Raw genomic sequence first — 18,370 nt, 5'->3', positions numbered from 1 at the left:
ATTATTATTAATTCTTAAACAGAAATAATAATGTATTCATTTTTTTTATGGTTCGGGTTAAAGGTTAATTTATTTAGTTATTTATTTACTGGTTAGGGGATTCCTTTTATTATTATTATTATTATTATTATTATTATTATTTAAAAAATAATAATAATAATATTATTATTATTAACAGAAATAATAATGTATTCATTTTTTTATGGTTAGGGTTAGTTAAAGGTTCATTTATTTAGTTATTTATTTACTGGTAGGGGATTTATTTTATTATTATTATTATTTTTATTATTATTATTATTTTTATTATTATTATTATTATTATTATTTCTTAAACAGAAATAATGTATTCATTTTTTTTAGGGTTAGTTAAAGGTTAATTTATTTAGTTATTTATTTATTGGTTAGGGGGTTCATTTTATTATTATTTCTTAAACAGAAATAATAATGTATTCATTTTTTTATGGTTAGGGTTAGTTAAAGGTTCATTTACTTAGTTATTTATTTGCTGGTTAGGGGATTCCTTTTTTTATTATTATTATAATTTCTTAAACAGAAATAATAATGTATTCATTTTTTTAGGGTTAGTTAAAGGTTAATTTATTTAGTTATTTATTTACTGGTTAGGGGATTCATTTTTTTATTATTATTATTAATATTTGATTAGGGGGTAATTAATTTATATATTTTATGATTATTAATTACATTATTTAACTATTCATTTCATATTTTTTTTAATTGTGGGACTAGGATTATAACTTTTTTTTTTTTTTCTTTTTAATGGTTGAACTGGATGGACTTTTTTGTCTTTTTTTTCCGCCAGACTAATGCAGGCCATACATGGGTTGAATTCCGAACGATTTTTCGGCCGAAAATCGAAAACGTCATTCGCTCGGTAATGCGATGGCGCCATCAATGATATCGAAAATCGTCCGATCGAGTCATAAAGTTCCCCCCATATAACAGGCGAAACTTCTGCTCCTTCCAGGTCACGGCTCGCGCGTATTCTTTTTGGAAAAACGGTCGTACGATTTGACCATCATTGAGTCGAAAATCGGTCGTTTTTCACGAATTTTCCAACCGAAAAGGGGAGGAACCAGGAAAATCGACCGGTGCCACTGACCCCACTAACAGAGCGAAAATTGCCCGATTTATTCTTAGGTCTGATTTTCGGACGAAAAATCGATCAAATTTATTATATACCGACAGCAATTACAGTGCCTGGCGCTCGGTAAAAGATATTCGCAGGAACATGGCTGGGAACGATCTGTACAAATCCCATGCAGTGTCTTGCCTATCCCCGCACTAACCTAGTTTTTCTGGGAACCCCTGAAAGGTAACCGGTGGAGAGTGATCGAGTGATGATATTGACGAATGATCAGGTTATTGATTTTGGACACGTTTTCTGTATACCGTGAAATATCTGTATAAATACTAATAATATATAATAAATTGGTGACTACGCAGGAAATGTAAATGCCAATCGTCTCATCTTCTCCTTTTCTTCCAGAGATCCATCCGGTCATTTGCTAATGATGACCGCCATGTCATGGCAAAACACTCCACCATATACCCATCTCCGGAGGAGCTGGAAGCTGTCCAGAACATGGTATCCACGGTGGAATGTGCGCTAAAGCAGGTCTCTGATTGGATGGATGAACAAAGTAAAAGTGAGACCGTGGAAAATGACCAGGAAGGAAAACAGGAAGACGATGAAGAAAATACCTCCAAGTAAGATTTGTGATTGATGGGGGGGGGGGGGGGGCTGATTTTTAAAGCCCAAGTGCAGCCAAAACTAAAAAAACAAAAACAAATCAGCACAGGAGACAAATCAGTAGGTTGTGTCCCTTGTGCTGTTTCCTCCTCCTTTAGGTGACATCAGCACAGGGGACAACTTAAAGTCAGTAGGATGTGTCCCTTGTGCTGATTTGTCTTCTTTTAGGTGACAGCACAAGGGACACAACTTAAAGTCCATAGGTTGTGTACCTTGTGCTGTTTCCGCCTCTTTTAGGTGACATCAGCACAAGGGACACCATTTAAAGTCAGTAGGATGTGTCCGCTGTGCTGATTCGTCCTCTTTTAGGTGACATCAGCACAAGGGACACAATTTAAAGTCAGTAGGATGTGTCCCTTGTGCGGTTTCGTCTTTTTAGGTGACATCAGCACAGGGGACAACTTAGTAGGATGTGTCCCTTGTGCTGATTTCTCCTCTTTTAGGTGACATCAGCACAAGGGACACAATTTAAAGTCAGCAGGATGTGTCCCTTGTGCTGATTCCTCCTTTTAGGTGACATCAGCACAAGGGACAATTTAAAGTCAGTAGGATGTGTCCCTTGTGCTGATTCCTCCTTTTAGGTGACATCAGCACAAGGGACAACTTAAAGTCAGTAGGATGTGTCCCTTGTGCTGATTCCTCTTTTTAGGTGACATCAGCACAGGGGGCATAACCTAAAGTCAGTAGGATGTGTCCCTTGTGCTGATTCCTCCTCTTTTAGGTGACATCAGCACAGGGGGCATAACCTAAAGTCAGCAGGATGTGTCCCTTGTGCTGATGTTTCTTCTTTTAAGTAAAATCCTCCTTCATCCCTGCCCCCCTCTCCTGCTACTGTTATCTTCCAGTGAGGCAGCGGTTAGGGGGAGGGGCTGTGACACTCTCATCAAGAGAGCCAAACTATGCCCTCCCTGTTCTGTTCACAGAAGCCGTACTACAGCGTCTATGAATGAAACAGAATCTGTGAATGCAGAATGAGCGGATGATGGCTCCGCCCCCTTCAATTCATAGATCCTGTTTTCATTCAGAGTAGTAGTGGTCTGGATGGCAAGGGCAGGCATGGTCGGGTTCTCTTGATTAGATCCTGTAACAGCCCCTTAGTTTTATTAACCCCCCGCCACACCAGAAGATTAAGCCCGGCCGGAGTGGGGTCAGGTATGAGGATTTCGCGTAAAAGAAGAATCAACAGCACAAGGGACATATACTATATGACTGTAAATTATGTCCCTTGTGCTGATTTTTTTTTTTTTTTAAGATTTTGGCTGCACTTAGGCTATAATGCATAATATTTTATTTTTGTAAATTCTAATCTTATAATAATTTGTATTATTGCATAAAGGGTTTAATTGAAATGTTGTCACCTATAGCACCTAAAGTAGAACTAAACTCTCGCAATCAAGGCTATTTTTAATCTTTGTGCTGTTAGCCGTAGTAAATAGAAAGGTATATTGTATTTACTTGTTTGTTCAACTTTTTTTTTTTTTTTTTACATTTCTTAACTTACTTCCTGGTTTCTGGCCTAGGCCAAAGGGATGTCCTACATACTAGGAGTCTTCATGGGAGGAGGGGTTTTCTCAGCTAAGCAAATCCTCCTGCCTGCCTGAGCTAAGGGTTACTTCCTGGTTTCTGGCCTAGGCCAAAAGGATGTCCTACATACCAGGAGTCTTCATGGGAGGAGGGGTTTTCTCAGCTAAGCACATCCTCCTGCCTGCATGCCTGAGCTAAGGGTTACTTCCTGGTTTCTGGCCTAGGCCAAAAGGATAGGATGTCCTACATACCAGGAGTCTTCATGGGAGGAGGGGTTTTCTCAGCTAAGCACACCCTCCTGCCTGCATGCCTGAGCTAAGGGTTACTTCCTGGTTTCTGGCCTAGGCCAAAAGGATGTCCTACATACCAGGAGTCTTTATGGGAGGAGGGGTTTTCTTAGCTAAGCACACCCTCCTGCCTGCATGCCTGAGCTAAGGGTTAGTTCCTGGTTTCTGGCCTAGGCCAAAAGGATGTCCTACATACCAGGAGACTTCATGGGAGGTGGGGTTTTCTCAGCTAAGCACACACTCCTGCTTGCATGCTTGAGCTGAGCTAAGGGCATATGGATGCCAGGAAGTAAATGCTACATGAACTATCTGCTCTTATTCAAAATGGCCACAGCTATAAATTGGGGGGGGGGGGGTTAAAGTGATGTTTCAACAAAATATAGCATGGAGACATGAATGGATGGGGGGAGTTTGCCTTGAATAATAAAAATGAATGAAATAGTTTTCCGTTTGTGGTGCTCAGATTCAGTTTAGTTCCACTTTATTCTTAAAGCGGGGTTCCACCCAAAAGGGGAAGTTCCTCTTTAAGCCTTTTTCCCCCGCTCCCCATTAAGGATTGGCACCTCTGTGGAGCGGGTACCCGAATTTGACAGGTACCCACTTCTGCTGCGATCGCCTAGGCAATCGGAAGCGGAAGCTGCCACAGCGGGGTGCCCACACTGAAGATGCCGGCGCCAGGGAGAGAAGATGGCCGGCGAAACCATCGGTGGTGAGGGACTCCACTCTAATATCTCTTTCCAGAATAATAGTCAATTTATGCAATCAGTCTTGGCTATATCCCTGCCTGGTTCCATTTCATCTTCTCTCTCTTGTCCTTGGACACAGACTCTGAAATAGTTTACACAGTTACTTCTGTCCCGTAATTGTAACATCATACCCAATGGAAATCCACCATTGGAGAGTAAAACGTCTACTCTCCTGCTCCTTACTCACTTTTTAAGACACCAAAAGGTCTAAGGAATAACGGGGACAGAATGTTCTTCCGCACTATGCCAACACAAATGTGACATTATTGGTGTATATACACCGATCAGCCACAACTTTGACTACCGAAAGGTAAAGCGAATAACACTGATTATCTCTTTACAATGACATCTGAAACTGGGTGGGATATATTAGGCAGCAAGTAATCATGTCCCTGAAGTTGATGTGTTGAAAGCAGAAAAAATGGGCATCGCAGTTTGTGGTGTATGTGGCTGTGTAGCCACAGACCAGTCAAGGGTGCCCATGCTGACCTGTGTCCACAGCCAAAATGGCCTACAATGGGCATATGAGCATCAGAACAGAGCCATGGAAGAAGGAGGCCTGGTCTGATGAATGGTTTTAGGAACCTACAATGGGCACGTGAGCATCAGAACTGGACCACGGAGCAATGGAAGAAGGTGACCTGGTCTGATGAATGGTTTTAGGAACCTACAATGGGCACGTGAGCATCAGAAATGGACCACGGAGCAATGGAAGAAGGTGACCTGGTCTGATGAATGGTTTTAGGAACCTACAATGGGCACGTGAGCATCAGAAGTGGACCACGGAGCAATGGAAGAAGGTGGCCTGGTCTGATGAATGGTTTTAGGAACCTACAATGGGCACGTGAGCATCAGAACTGGACCACGGAGCAATGGAAGAAGGTGACCTGGTCTGATGAATGGTTTGCGGATCACAATGAGTTGGAGATGTTGACTTGATATCCAAATTTTCCACATTTCAAACCAGTGGAGCATCTGTGGGTTGTGCCGGAAAAAAGTGCTTACAGTAGGCACATGAGTATCAGAACTGGACCATGGAGCAATGTTAGAAGGTGACCTGGTTTGATAAATCCAAGAATGGTTTGCGGATCACAATGAGTTGGAGATGTTGACTTGACATCCAAATTTTCCACATTTCAAACCAGTTGAGCATCTGTGGGTTGTGCTGGAAAAAAGTGCCTAGTGGGCACATGAGTATCAGTACTGGACCATGGAGCAATGTTAGAAGGTGTCCTGGTTTGATGAATCCAAGAATGGTTTGAGGAGCATGACGAGTTGGAGATATTGACTTGGCTTCCAAATTTTCCAGATCTCAAACCAGTTAAGCATCTGTGGGTTGCGTTGGAAAAAAGCGCCTACAATGGGCACATGAGTATCAGCACTGGACCATGGAGCAATGTTAGAAGGTGACCTGGTTTGATAAATCCAAGAATGGTTTGCGGATCACAATGAGTTGGAGATGTTGACTTGACATCCAAATTTTCCACATTTCAAACCAGTTGAGCATCTGTGGGTTGTGCTGGAAAAAAGTGCCTAGTGGGCACATGAGTATCAGCACTGGACCATGGAGCAATGTTAGAAGGTGTCCTGGTTTGATGACTCCAAGAATGGTTTGAGGAGCACAACGAGTTGTAGATATTGACTTGGAATCCAAATTTTCCAGATCTCAAACCAGTTGAGCATCTGTGGGTTGCTCTGGAAAAAAGCGCGTACAATGGGCACATGGGTATCAGAACTGGACCTTGGAGCAATGGAAGAAGGTGGCCTGGTCTAATGGATCACATTTGTTTACACCATGTGAATGGCAGGGTGGGTGCGTCACTTACCTGGAGAAGAGATGGCGCCAGGATGCAGTATGGAAAGAAGGCAAGCTGCTGGAGGCAGTGGGATGCTTTGGGCAAGGTAATGTTCTGCTGGGAAACCTTAGGTCTTGTCCTTCATGTGGATGTTGCTTGACACGTACCACCTACCTAAACATTGTTGGTGACCAGGTACACCTCATCATGGAAACTGTATTCCCTGATGATAGCGTCCTCTTTCAGCAGGATAATGTGCCATGCCACACTGCAAAAATAGGTAAAGAATGGTTTGAGGAACACAACAACGAGTTGACTTTACCTCCTAATACTCCAGATCTCAGTCCAATCACGCATCTGTGTGATGCTGGAAAAACAAGTCCATGGAGGCCCCACCTCGCAACTTACAGGACTTAAAGGATCTGCTACTGACGGCTTGGTGCCAGATACCACAGCATACCTTCAAATGTTTAGTTGAGTCCATACTGCGACAGGTTAGGGCTGTTTTGGTGACAAAAGTAGGACCTACTCAATATTAGAAGGGTCATCAGAATGTTATGGCTGATTGTTAAAGCCAAACCTTGTAGTTGAAGGTAACTTCACTCATTATTGTAGAATATTATTATACAGGATTTATATGGCGCCAACAGTTTGCGCAGCGCTTTACAAAATGTAGGCAGACATTACAGTTCCTATACAATTTGGTACAAGAGGAATCGGAGGACCCTCAGAACATGTATGGCAACCTGTCAGGGCTTTCAATAACCGTATCATCATACTGTATTCATGCATGTTTTTTCATTAAAGAAACGCTACAAAGTGACAGAAGCATTTTAATTGAGGTGATTTAAGATCTATAATTGGCTTCTGTCTGCTCACAAATGCATATAAAGCGATTTGAGTCATATGAAGCTCGGTGCCACACGTCTTGGAACACGTCTCCCTGTGCTGAGGGCTATAACTGAAAGTTGCTGAAAGACACTCATCACCTTTCTCATTTATATCTCTTCCGCGGTAGAGCTCATTTACAAGATCCTTCTACGCACACCATAAATTGACAGAAATGGTAAAACTGAATGCAAAGCATCTCCACATGTCTACAGAGCTACGAAGTATGGGTAATTTTACAGCAGAACAGAGTCACGGTGGATATAATGAAGGTCTTGAGGTCCAACTTGTTACATCGTTACCCTTAATTTCCTTTTTCTATGACCTTGCAGGTTGCAGATTTTGCAGTCAAAGACAAAGCACAATAACAAAAAAAATTACATAGTGCCCCATCATTGGTATCAGTGGTAGGAATAGTGCCCCATCATTGGTATCAGTGGTAGGAATAGTGCCCCATCATTGGTGTCAGTGGGAGGAATAGTGCCCCATCATTGGTATCAGTGGGAGGAATAGTGCCCCATCATTGGTGTCAGTGGGAGGAATAGTGCCCCATCATTGGTATCAGTGGTAGGAATAGTACCTCATCATTGGTATCAGTGAGAGGAATAGTGCCCCATCATTGGTGTCAGTGAGAGGAATAGTGCCCCATCATTGGTGTCAGTAGCAGGAATAGTGCCCCATCATTGGTGTCAGTGGCAGGAATAGTGCCCCATCATTGGTATCAGTGAGAGGAATAATGTCCCATCATTGGTATCAGTGGCAGGAATAGTGCCCCATCATTGGTGTCAGTGGGAGGAATAGTGCCCCATCATTGGTGTCAGTGGGAGGAATAGTGCCCCATCATTGGTGTCAGTGGTAGGAATAGTACCTCATTGGTATCAGTGAGAGGAATAGTGCCCCATCATTGGTATCAGTGGGAGGAATAGTGCCCCATCATTGGTGTCAGTGGGAGGAATAGTGCCCCATCATTGGTATCAGTGGGAGGAATAGTGCCCCATCATTGGTATCAGTGGGAGGAATAGTGCCCCATCATTGGTGTCAGTGGCAGGAATAGTGCCCCATCATTGGTATCAGTGAGAGGAATAATGCCCCATCATTGGTATCAGTGGCAGGAATAGTGCCCCATCATTGGTGTCAGTGGAAGGAATAGTGCCCCATCATTGGTGTCAGTGGGAGGAATAGTGCCCCATCATTGGTATCAGTGAGAGGAATAGTGCCCCATCATTGGTATCAGTGGGAGGAATAGTGCCCCATCATTGGTATCAGTGGGAGGAATAGTGCCCCATCATTGGTATCAGTGGGAGGAATAGTGCCCCATCATTGGTGTCAGTGGGAGGTATAGTGCCCCTTTGTTGTGTTAGTGGGAAGAGTAATGCCCCAAGGGCCGGATAAAGGCAAGCAAAGTGTCACAGTTTTGAGACCACTGACCTAGACCATACCGAAGAGAACGTAGAGGTCTGGTAACATTGACTTGCTACGAGGCCTCCCAAAGAATGAGCCATATGCACTGTAAAAAAAAATACTAAATATTATTGTTAAAAATGTTTGTAAATAATAAAAACCAATCGGAAAGTTAAATAGAAAACATGTACAAATATGCTGTATATTTATTTACAATACTGGTTATCCAGATGTTGTGGGTTTGTTGAACCTTTACCTCTCTCAGGCAATCAAAAATACATTTTTTGCTTTGGCTGTGAAAAGTGCCTTTGAATCCACAGTTGCAGTAAATAATACAGTTGTGGCTTTCCTGCAGAGTACAGAAGTACCAGCGAGCAGCGTATTTCTTTTCAAATCCTCTACTAAATGAATTGGGAATTCTCAATCAAAAAAGACATCAGAGGTAGGCCCTTGATGTCTCTTAGAGAAAAATATTTCACCTGCGACAGTAAAAAAAAAAAAAAAAAAAAAAAAGCAATCTACTTTCACCGGCCACTTTATTAGGTGCAACTTGTTAGTGACAAGAAAATCCCCCCCACACCATGACACCACCACCACCAGCCTGAAGCGTTGATACGAGGCAGGATGGATCCACCACACCATGACACCACCACCAGCCTGAACCGTTGATACGAGGCAGGATGGATCCACCACACCATGACAACACCAGCAGCCTGAACCATTGATACGAGGCAGGATGGATCCACCACACCATGACACCACCACCAGCCTGAACCATTGATACGAGGCAGGATGGATCCACCACACCATGACACCACCACCAGCCTGAACCATTGATACGAGGCAGGATGGATCCACCACACCATGACACCACCACCAGCCTGAACCATTGATACGAGGCAGGATGGATCCATGTTTTCATGTTTATGTCAAAATCTGACCCTAACATCTGAATGTCTCAGCTGAAATTGAGACTCGTCAGACCAGGCAACGTTTTTCTCATCTTCTTTTGTCTAATTTTGGTGAGCCTTTGCGAATTGTAGCCTCCGTTTCCTGTTCTTAGCTGACAGGAGTGGCACCGGGTGTGGTCTTCTGCTGTTGTAGCCCATCTGCTTCAAGGTTGGACATGTTGTGCATTCAGAGATGGTATTCTGTATATTTTGGTTGTAACGAATGATTATTTCAGTTACTGTTGCCTTTCTATCATCTCAAATCAGTCTGCCCCTCTAGATCACTGTCTAGATGCAGTATCAACCTCGTCCTGCAACATGACTTCTCTGGCCATGCTTTGAGTTTTTATTTGCCTTTGTTTCCACTTGGTAGACATCCTCTCTGTTAGTCTTGTGACCCTTGCCACCAGACCGTGATCAGGGATCCAAGAATATACAGTTGTCCTTGGAGCTCAAAATAAGTGAAACTCTTCCAGTGGGGACTCCAGTGAGTTTCACCAGCACTAGGTCACGTCACCTTTGCTACAATTGCACATGCTTCTTGGGTGGGCCTTCTGGCTCTTGAGACCTGCCCTGATGTCAGAGAGAAGATCTGTGGCCTTCAGGTCTTTTTCCTCTGCCCAACAAGGGATCTCTCTCTTCAGTAGAGCCCTCGCCAGATATTTGGAGGACTGGCTTTGGCAGGTCCCTAAGGTACGGGCTTCACCTGGTATTTATTGCACACTCTTCTTGGGTGGGCCTTTTGGCTACCTCAGAGCAATTTGTATACCAGCCGCATGTCCCGCCCTTTAGTTTTGTACTATGTGAAATGGGCACTTGCACTGCGCATGTGGTTTGGTTTCCTTCTCTCACGGAGACAGAGTTCAGGTTTTTGGTTCCTGCCCTGGTATCAGGGAGAGGATCTGTGGCCTTCAGGTCTTTTTCTCTTCCCAGCAAGGGGTCTCTCTTCAGGAGAGCCCTCACCAGATATTTGGAGGACTGGCTTTGGCAGGTCCCTAAGATGCGGGCGTCACCTGGTATTTATTGCACACTCTTCTTGGGTGGGCCTTTTGGCTACCTCAGAGCAATTTGTAGACCAGCCGCATGTCCCGCCCTTTAATTTTGTACTATGTGTAACAGGCACTTGCACTGCGCATGTGGTTTGTTTTCCTTCTCTCACGGAGACAGAGTTCAGGTTTTTGGTTCCTGCCCTGGTATCCGGGAGAGGATCTGTGGCCTTCAGGTCTTTTTCTCTTCCCAGCAAGGGGTCTCTCTTCAGGAGAGCCCTCACCAGATACTTGGAAGACTGGCTTTGGCAGGTCCCTAAGCTGTTGGGTCCACCTGGCATCAGCCTAGTTAGACCAGAGTACCTTACCTCTGTCAGGAGCTTAGCGCCCTGAGATAGTTTAGAGATCGAGGCCCTTCTTCAAAGATTGGTCCAATACTGTACCCTCAGGTGCTTTATTCGTGTGCAGCGATTTCACAGTTCACTTTTTTTGTTCACAGGCCTCAACAAGTTCCGCACCACGAGGCTCCATAAAAAAAAGATGTAAAAAATGGGGACAAATAAGGCATTTCTCTTTGCTTTGGAGAGATTTTGTCTGTAGCACCGTAAGTGAAGGGAAGTCTTCACAATGAAACACAAACCGCTAATCTTGATTTTACACAACTCCATTCAATACAAAACGCTTCGGCTTTAGATATGTTTTGCTTCCTTCTTTTGGATTAAAAAAAAGTGAATGGACAGTTTATTTAACTTTTTTGGGAGTGTTTTTGGTTTCACATGTCAGTAAAAATTTTAAATATAGAAGTATTTATTCACTGAGCATAATTTCATATTTTCTATTTATCAGGAATAATGTATCTGCCCTAATAATATATGTATTTATTCAGAAAATGAATTTCTAGGGCACCTGTGTGGCCACCCTTGGCCCTCTGGTACTTAATATGCATCCCTGGATGATTTGCGCTTTCTTACAGCGCTACAGTCTGCGTCAGGATTGGAAGCTTCCATAAAATGTTGATTCCTGCATTCCATAGTGAGGTAGTGGTTGGCAAAAGTAACAGTAAGTGAATGTTTGGTGAGCCATTGGCTCCCACTGTTGTCAATCAAATGCTGTGCCAAGTGAGCAGGGGGCGGGGTCGAACCACCCTTTCTTTGTTAATAGATGCAAGCATGGCGGCTCAGGAGCGAGCCCGTACGGGTGCCCCCACGGAAAGCAGCTTTCCATGGGGGCACTCACCGAAGGAGAGGAGCCTGGAGCACCGGCGGGGGACTCCCACAGAGAAGTAACAGGTATGCTCTGTGCAAAACCATTACACAGACCAGGTGAATATAACATGTTTGTTATTTTAAATTTAAAGAAAATCAAGCTTTCATTTCCCTTTGAACTCGCAAGAAATGGTGTCAACCCTACCCAGTTTTTTTTTTTTAAACTACTGAATCCCAGCCCTCTGTTTCCACAGTATAGGGGAGAGTTGTTTAGTAGTCCAAAATAAGAGCTGGCAGGGCTGATAACATTCCCAGAGAAAACAGGACATCTTTGAATTTCTGGCATGATCAAAAGGCATTTTTTGCAGATATAACAAAATGCTTTCAATGATATATTTAACGGACCAAAATGGAGCCAATAAGAGAAGTTCTCTTGTTTGGGTTTCCATACCCTTCATTGACACAATATGGAGGTGGAAAGTTGAGCCAAGCTCATGTTGTTCTTGGGAAAGTCGAGATTTGCAAATGACTTCCAACTCTCTACATCTTTTGCTTTTCTGATCTTGCCTCCTCGTATACATTTCATCTTACTCGTATAGTATAGGGCACAGGCTGGATATTTGTAGACCGTGGGGTATAGGCTGGTACCTTCAGGTGATTGGATATTGGCAAAGCCTTTGAGGACATACCCACCGTGGGCACTCCCTGTAACCCTACCCCACTCTGTGAGTCCTCGGTTTCTTGCTAGTGTCTCAGCTCCTAATTGCTTTCTGCTACCACGATAGTAAAAGTGCATCTTGATTGGTGAAACCTTGGGTGCTGTACCTGGACCCTATGCCTCGGAGCAGTCTGGAAGGATGTTTCAGGCACTGGATCCTGCATGGACACTCACCTCAGCACTTTTTGCAATGTATGTAATTATCAGCAGGGTGCTATAGAAGTCCAGGGCCATGGACTGGAAAAAATTATTAGCAGTCCATGTAAGAAATAATTGCATTCTAAGTCTGTGATGCTCCTGTAATTTGTCATTAAACTCACCTGTATCAATGAACAGGGGCTGACAATATAGAAATCACACTGGCAAGCAGTTAAAATGGTCAAACATTGACTCAGCCTTTTCTGTGTGCCACATGTAGCATGGAGAAGGGAATGAGCAGCAAATAATTGTCTGAGGATTTGAGAACAAAAATTGTGGAAAAGCATGGACAATCTCAAGGTTACAAGTCCATCTCTAGAGATCTTAATGTTCCTGTGTCCACTGTGCGCAACATTGTGAGGAAGTTTTTAGCCTATTCCACTGTAGCTAGTCTCCTTGGACGTGCGTGAAAGAGTAAACTTGATCAAAGATTGCAACAAAGGATTGTTGGAATGGTGACTAAAGAACCTCGATCAACTTCCAGACAAATTCAGGCTGACCTTCAGGCACAAAGTACAACTGTGTCAACTCGTACTTTACGTCGCCATCTGAATGAAGAGGGATGCTATGGTAGGAGACCCAGGAGGACCCAACTGCTGACCGAGAAACATGGTAGGAGGCCCAGGAGGAACCCACTGCTGACACAGAAACATAAAAAAGCCATATTGGAGTTTGTCAAAACTTACCTGAGGAAGCCAAAATCCTTTATGGAGAATGTGCTGTGGACAGACAAAACAAAATGGCAGCTTTTTGGTAAAGCCCATCATTCTACTGTTTTCAGAAAAAACAATGAGGTCTTTAAAGAAAAGAATCCAGTCCCTACAGTCACACATGGTGGAGGTTCACTGATGGTTTGGGGTTGCTTTGCTGCTTCAGGATCTGGATGTCTTGACCGTGTGCATGGCATTATGAAGTTTGAAGACTACCAAAGAATTCTGGGGTGCAGTGTAGGGCCCGGTGTCAGAAAGTTGGGTCTCCTTCAGAGGTCATGGGTCTTACAGCAGGGCAGTGACCCAAAGCACACCTCAAAAAGCCCCCAGAAATGGTTCCAGACAAAGCGCTGGAGAGGACTGAACTGGCCAGCAATGAGTCCAGATCTCAATTCCATAGAGCTCCTGTGGAGCTCCAAACAACAGTTGGGAAAAAGAACCCTTCCAATCGGAGAGACCTGGAGCAGTTGACAAAAAAAAAGAGCGGTCCAAAATTCCAGTAGAGGAGTGGAAGAAACTCATTGATGGATACAGGAAGCCATTGATTTAAGTTATTTTTTTCCCCCAAGGGGTGTGCTAATATTAAATTGAGGGTGCCAATAATTTTGTCCAGCCCATTTTGGGGGTTTTGCATGGAATGTGCCAGTTTTGGCTTTTTGGGTGGAAGAAACTCATTGATGGTTACAGGAAGCCATTGATTTCAGGTTTTTTACCCAAAGGGGTGTGCTAATATTAAATTGAGGGTGCCAATAATTTTGTCCAGTTATTTTTGGGGGTTTTGCATGGAATGTGCCAGATTTGGCTTTTTGGGTGGAAGAAACTCATTGATGGTTACAGGAAGCCATTGAATGTGCCAGATTTGGCTTTTTGGGTGGAAGAAACTCATTGATGGTTACAGGAAGCCATTGATTTTAGTTTTTTTTTTCCCCAAAAGGGTGTGCTGATATTAATTTGAGGGTGCCAATAATTTTGTCCAGCCCATGTTGGGGGTTTTGCATGGATTGTGCCAGCTTTGGCTTTGTGGGTGGAAGAAACTCATTGATAGTCACAGGAGGCCATTGATTTCAGGTTTTTTACCCCAAGGGGTTTGCTAATATTAAATTGAGGGTGCCAATAATTTTGTCCAGCCCATGTTGGGGGTTTTGCATGGATTGTGCCAGCTTTGGCTTTTTGGGTGGAAGAAACTCATTGATGGTTACAGGAAGCCATTGATTTCAATTTTTTTTCCCAAAGGGTGTGCTAATATTAAATTGAGGGTGCCAATAATTTTGTCCAGCCCATTTTTGGGGGTTTTGCATGGAATGTGCCAGCTTTGGCTTTTTGGGTGGAAGAAACTCGTTGATGGTTACAGGAAGCCATTGATTTCAGTTTTTTTCCCCAAAGGGTGTGCTAATATTAAATTGAGGGTGCCAATAATTTTGTCCAGCCCATTTTGGTGGGGTTTTGCATGGAATGTGCCAGATTTGGCTTTTTGGGTGGAAGAAACTCGTTGATGGTTACAGGAAGCCATTGATTTCAGTTTTTTTTCCCAAAGGGTGTGCTAATATTAAATTGAGGGTGCCAATAATTTTGTCCAGCCCATTTTGGTGGGGTTTTGCATGGAATGTGCCAGATTTGGCTTTTTGGGTGGAAGAAACTCATTGATGGTTACAGGAAAAAAATAAAAACGAAAGCCATAAACGTGAGAATGCCGAAACATTTGTCCTCGCAACAATTTTCTGGGTGAAGTGGTGCGTTATCTGACAGAAATACAGGGTGCCAAGGTTTTTGGCCGTGACTGTACATTTTTATGTTCAAAATTTGTCTTTTTTTTTTGTGACAGTTTTTAAGGTATTCCTAGAATTTATGCAGGAGCAGTCCTACTTTTTCTGAATTCTTTTGTTGACTGCATTATTAATTCACCAGCAACTTTCATATGTTCTTTAAAATATTTATACAATGTAATACTGAAGACGCCGGTAATGGATAATAAACAGGGCATGCCCCGAGGATGCAGAATCCCAGTTGCGCATTGTTTGAAATTAACAACCTGTTCCATGACAGCGAAGGTGACTTGGTGGAGGCCGGGGAAGAATTCCTTTTATTGTACTGGAGCTTGCGCATGTTTAGTGTTTTGTAGGCCAGTTTTGAAAGCCGGTATCACTCTACGCTGATCCTGGTGTCAGATTCTCAAGAACTACTGACATTTTTTGGATGCGTGCCATGCGTTCCAAATGCCAAATTGGAGATGTTGTTCGGGAACCTAAGGACTTGATAATCAACCTCTTAAGCTCTTCTCGGGTCAAGTGAAATAGACCTGTGGAGGTCCAGTTCCCGCAAGGAAATGCGGTTCTACAACTGCCTTTATCTAGTGGAAAATCAGGGCCTATATTTCATGTCCCGGTATGACTGAGGGAACAGCAAAAAATAGACCGCTTGTCATGACCGCAGGATAAAGCCGCTCCTCCGTATCTAGCTTGTATAATTGATCTCTCCCGGGACTGCCACTGCACTCGTAACCAGGAAATGTTCTGCGAAGAGGGGGGGGGGGGGGGTCAGTAACGTATATTTTATTGATCCCATTGCCATCCATTTTATGTTCTCCGTAAATTACGATGTTTTCCATTTCAGTGGTGCAAAGATTGAAAATAACTGAAAATAAAAGAAAATAACTGAATGCTGAAGGAGGGATATAGTTGATATGTGATCATTTCCTCTGCGGTCTGTCAATGTTTCAATTCAAAGAAGTTGATTATTTATGTAATCCTGGTTGATATGCCTTTTCTTTCTCAAAGATTCTATTATATGGTGAATTGTGAGAATTTCTAGTCACACCTTGGGACAGGGGCGGACTGACAACTCATGGGGCCCCCGGGCAATAGGGGATCATGGGGCCCCTGTGTCCTTGCCAAAACTCAAAAAAGCCTAGGAAAAAGGTACCAGGGGCATCTCATGGGGCCCCCTACTGACCCCAGGCCCTTGGGCAGTGCCCAAGTTTCCAAATGGTTGATATGCCTTTTCTTTCTCAAAGATTCTATTATATGGTGAATTGTGAGAATTTCTAGTCACACCTTGGGACAGGGGCGGACTGACAACTCATGGGGCCCCCGGGCAATAGGGGATCATGGGGCCCCTGTGTCCTTGCCAAAACTCAAAAAAGCCTAGGAAAAAGGTACCAGGGGCATCTCATGGGGCCCCCTACTGACCCCAGGCCCTTGGGCAGTGCCCAAGTTTCCAAATGGTTGATATGCCTTTTCTTTCTCAAAGATTCTATTATATGGTGAATTGTGAGAATTTCTAGTCACACCTTGGGACAGGGGCGGACTGACAACTCATGGGGCCCCCGGGCAATAGGGGATCATGGGGCCCCTGTGTCCTTGCCAAAACTCAAAAAAGCCTAGGAAAAAGGTACCAGGGGCATCTCATGGGGCCCCCTACTGACCCCAGGCCCTTGGGCAGTGCCCAAGTTTCCAAATGGTTGATATGCCTTTTCTTTCTCAAAGATTCTATTATATGGTGAATTGTGAGAATTTCTAGTCACACCTTGGGACAGGGGCGGACTGACAACTCATGGGGCCCCCGGGCAATAGGGGATCATGGGGCCCCTGTGTCCTTGCCAAAACTCAAAAAAGCCTAGGAAAAAAGGTACCAGGGGCATCTCATGGGGCCCCCTACTGACCCCCGGCCGTCAGGCACTGCCCGAGTTTCCAAATGGTCAGTCCGCCCCTGCCTTGGGATGATAAACCAAGAATTTTTAATTAAAGTGGGTCTTCACCTTTCCACCTTCTCTTCTTTTTTTTTAACCCCTGCTCACCTTGCGGCAGGATCCCCGCAGTTTAGATACTCACCCACCCATCGGATCCAGTGCTGTCCTAACGAGATCCTCTTCTCAGCAGTTGCCGCTCAGGTCCCGCGGCGCCATGTTTGTGTGTAACGTCATCGGGAAGCCCACTTTTGTTTTGCCTTCCTCTGGATCAACTGTGGATATAGGATTATCATTTTTTTTATTTTCTATGGTTGATCTGGATGGACTTTTGTCTTTTTTTCAACCAGACTTACTATGTAACTGGCTCTACTGGATTCAGCTGGTGGGCCACCAGATGATGCACCGCTAGGCCCAACCCCTCCTCTGTGGAATAAAAAACACCCGCCTAGGCAAATTACATATATTGGAGTAGGGGCTGAACCATTTTTTTCAGAAAAAAATCGTAAGAAAAAAAAAAAAATAGTCGATATTTATCGAGAGGAGAAGGGACTTTTCATTTGAAGGTGAAGATCTCCTTTATGGTATCTCACATACCTTGTAGTGAAGAAATGATTTGCCCGAATGTGTTGCATTCAGTTAATGGTGACACTTTCCATCACCTTGGTCTGCACTAAATATGCACTAACGCGATGGAAGGTGTCACCCTTAACAACTGAGAATCGGCTTCAAACAGCATTAAGGACTCTCTTTGTGCCGACTTTTACAAATACCATGTTCCAGTTAAAAACGTGTTTCCCTTGCTGGGGTTTTTCAGCATTTCTTCCTCAAAAAAAAATGTTCATCAAAAATGTTCATCAGCCTCCTAGCTTACATTTGCAGCACAGCTGACCTGGCATCAATCCTCAGGTCCTTGTCTGTCTCCTCCCACACAAATGCAATGCATATGGCTAGCAGCTCCTTGCTGCAGTGGCTCCCACCTGTCTCCTTGGTGGATCCCAACTGACTCCTGCTCAGAGACCTCCCCTGTCCACCAGGGTGGATGGAGCCCTGAATACTAGTCTCCTCCCTAATACAAGCTCCATACACACCTATGTGTGTACTGATTGTCTGCAAAACCTGGACCCAGGATGGGAGACTTCAGCCCTCCTAAGTCTCTATGAAACCTCTGGCCTTCAGGACCCAAAACAGGTTTTACCAACCTTGAGAAAACTGAAACTCTAACTTCCTCTGTATGAGACAAGTACCTGGAGCCTCAAGACCTACCTGAATGAGAACCCTGGCCCTACACAGTCGGTATGATATTTGTCTGCAAAACCTGGACCCGGGATTTGAGACTTCAATTCTTCCAAGTCTCTACGAGGCCTCCAGGCTCCAGGACCCAAGTGGGCTTTACCAATCTAGAGGAAACTGAAATTCCAGTTTCCTCTTTAATGTAGAGGAAACTGAAATTCCAGTTTCCTCTTTAATGTAGAGGAAACTGAAAATCCAGTTTCCTCTTTGAGACC

General features: G+C 43.9%; 1 protein-coding gene across 5 annotated transcripts in view; it reads left to right on the top strand.

Moving 5' to 3' along the window:
• The window catches only part of STRBP (spermatid perinuclear RNA binding protein), a 230,064-nt gene that overhangs the window by 103,362 nt on the left and 108,332 nt on the right, over nucleotides 1–18,370 (top strand). For all 5 annotated transcript variants that reach the window (XM_089662431.1, XM_089662433.1, XM_089662435.1 and 2 more), the window contains exon 4: nucleotides 1,508–1,728. In XM_089662431.1, coding sequence (XP_089518557.1) covers nucleotides 1,508–1,728 — 221 coding nt within the window. The remainder of the gene's footprint in view (nucleotides 1–1,507; nucleotides 1,729–18,370) is intronic.

The sequence above is a fragment of the Staurois parvus genome, unplaced genomic scaffold (genome assembly GCF_062004578.1).
Source record: "Staurois parvus isolate SC_StPar_1 unplaced genomic scaffold, SC_StPar_1.0 ptg001475l, whole genome shotgun sequence".
Taxonomy (NCBI): domain Eukaryota; kingdom Metazoa; phylum Chordata; class Amphibia; order Anura; family Ranidae; genus Staurois; species Staurois parvus.
This window is presented reverse-complemented; position numbering and strand designations above follow the sequence as displayed.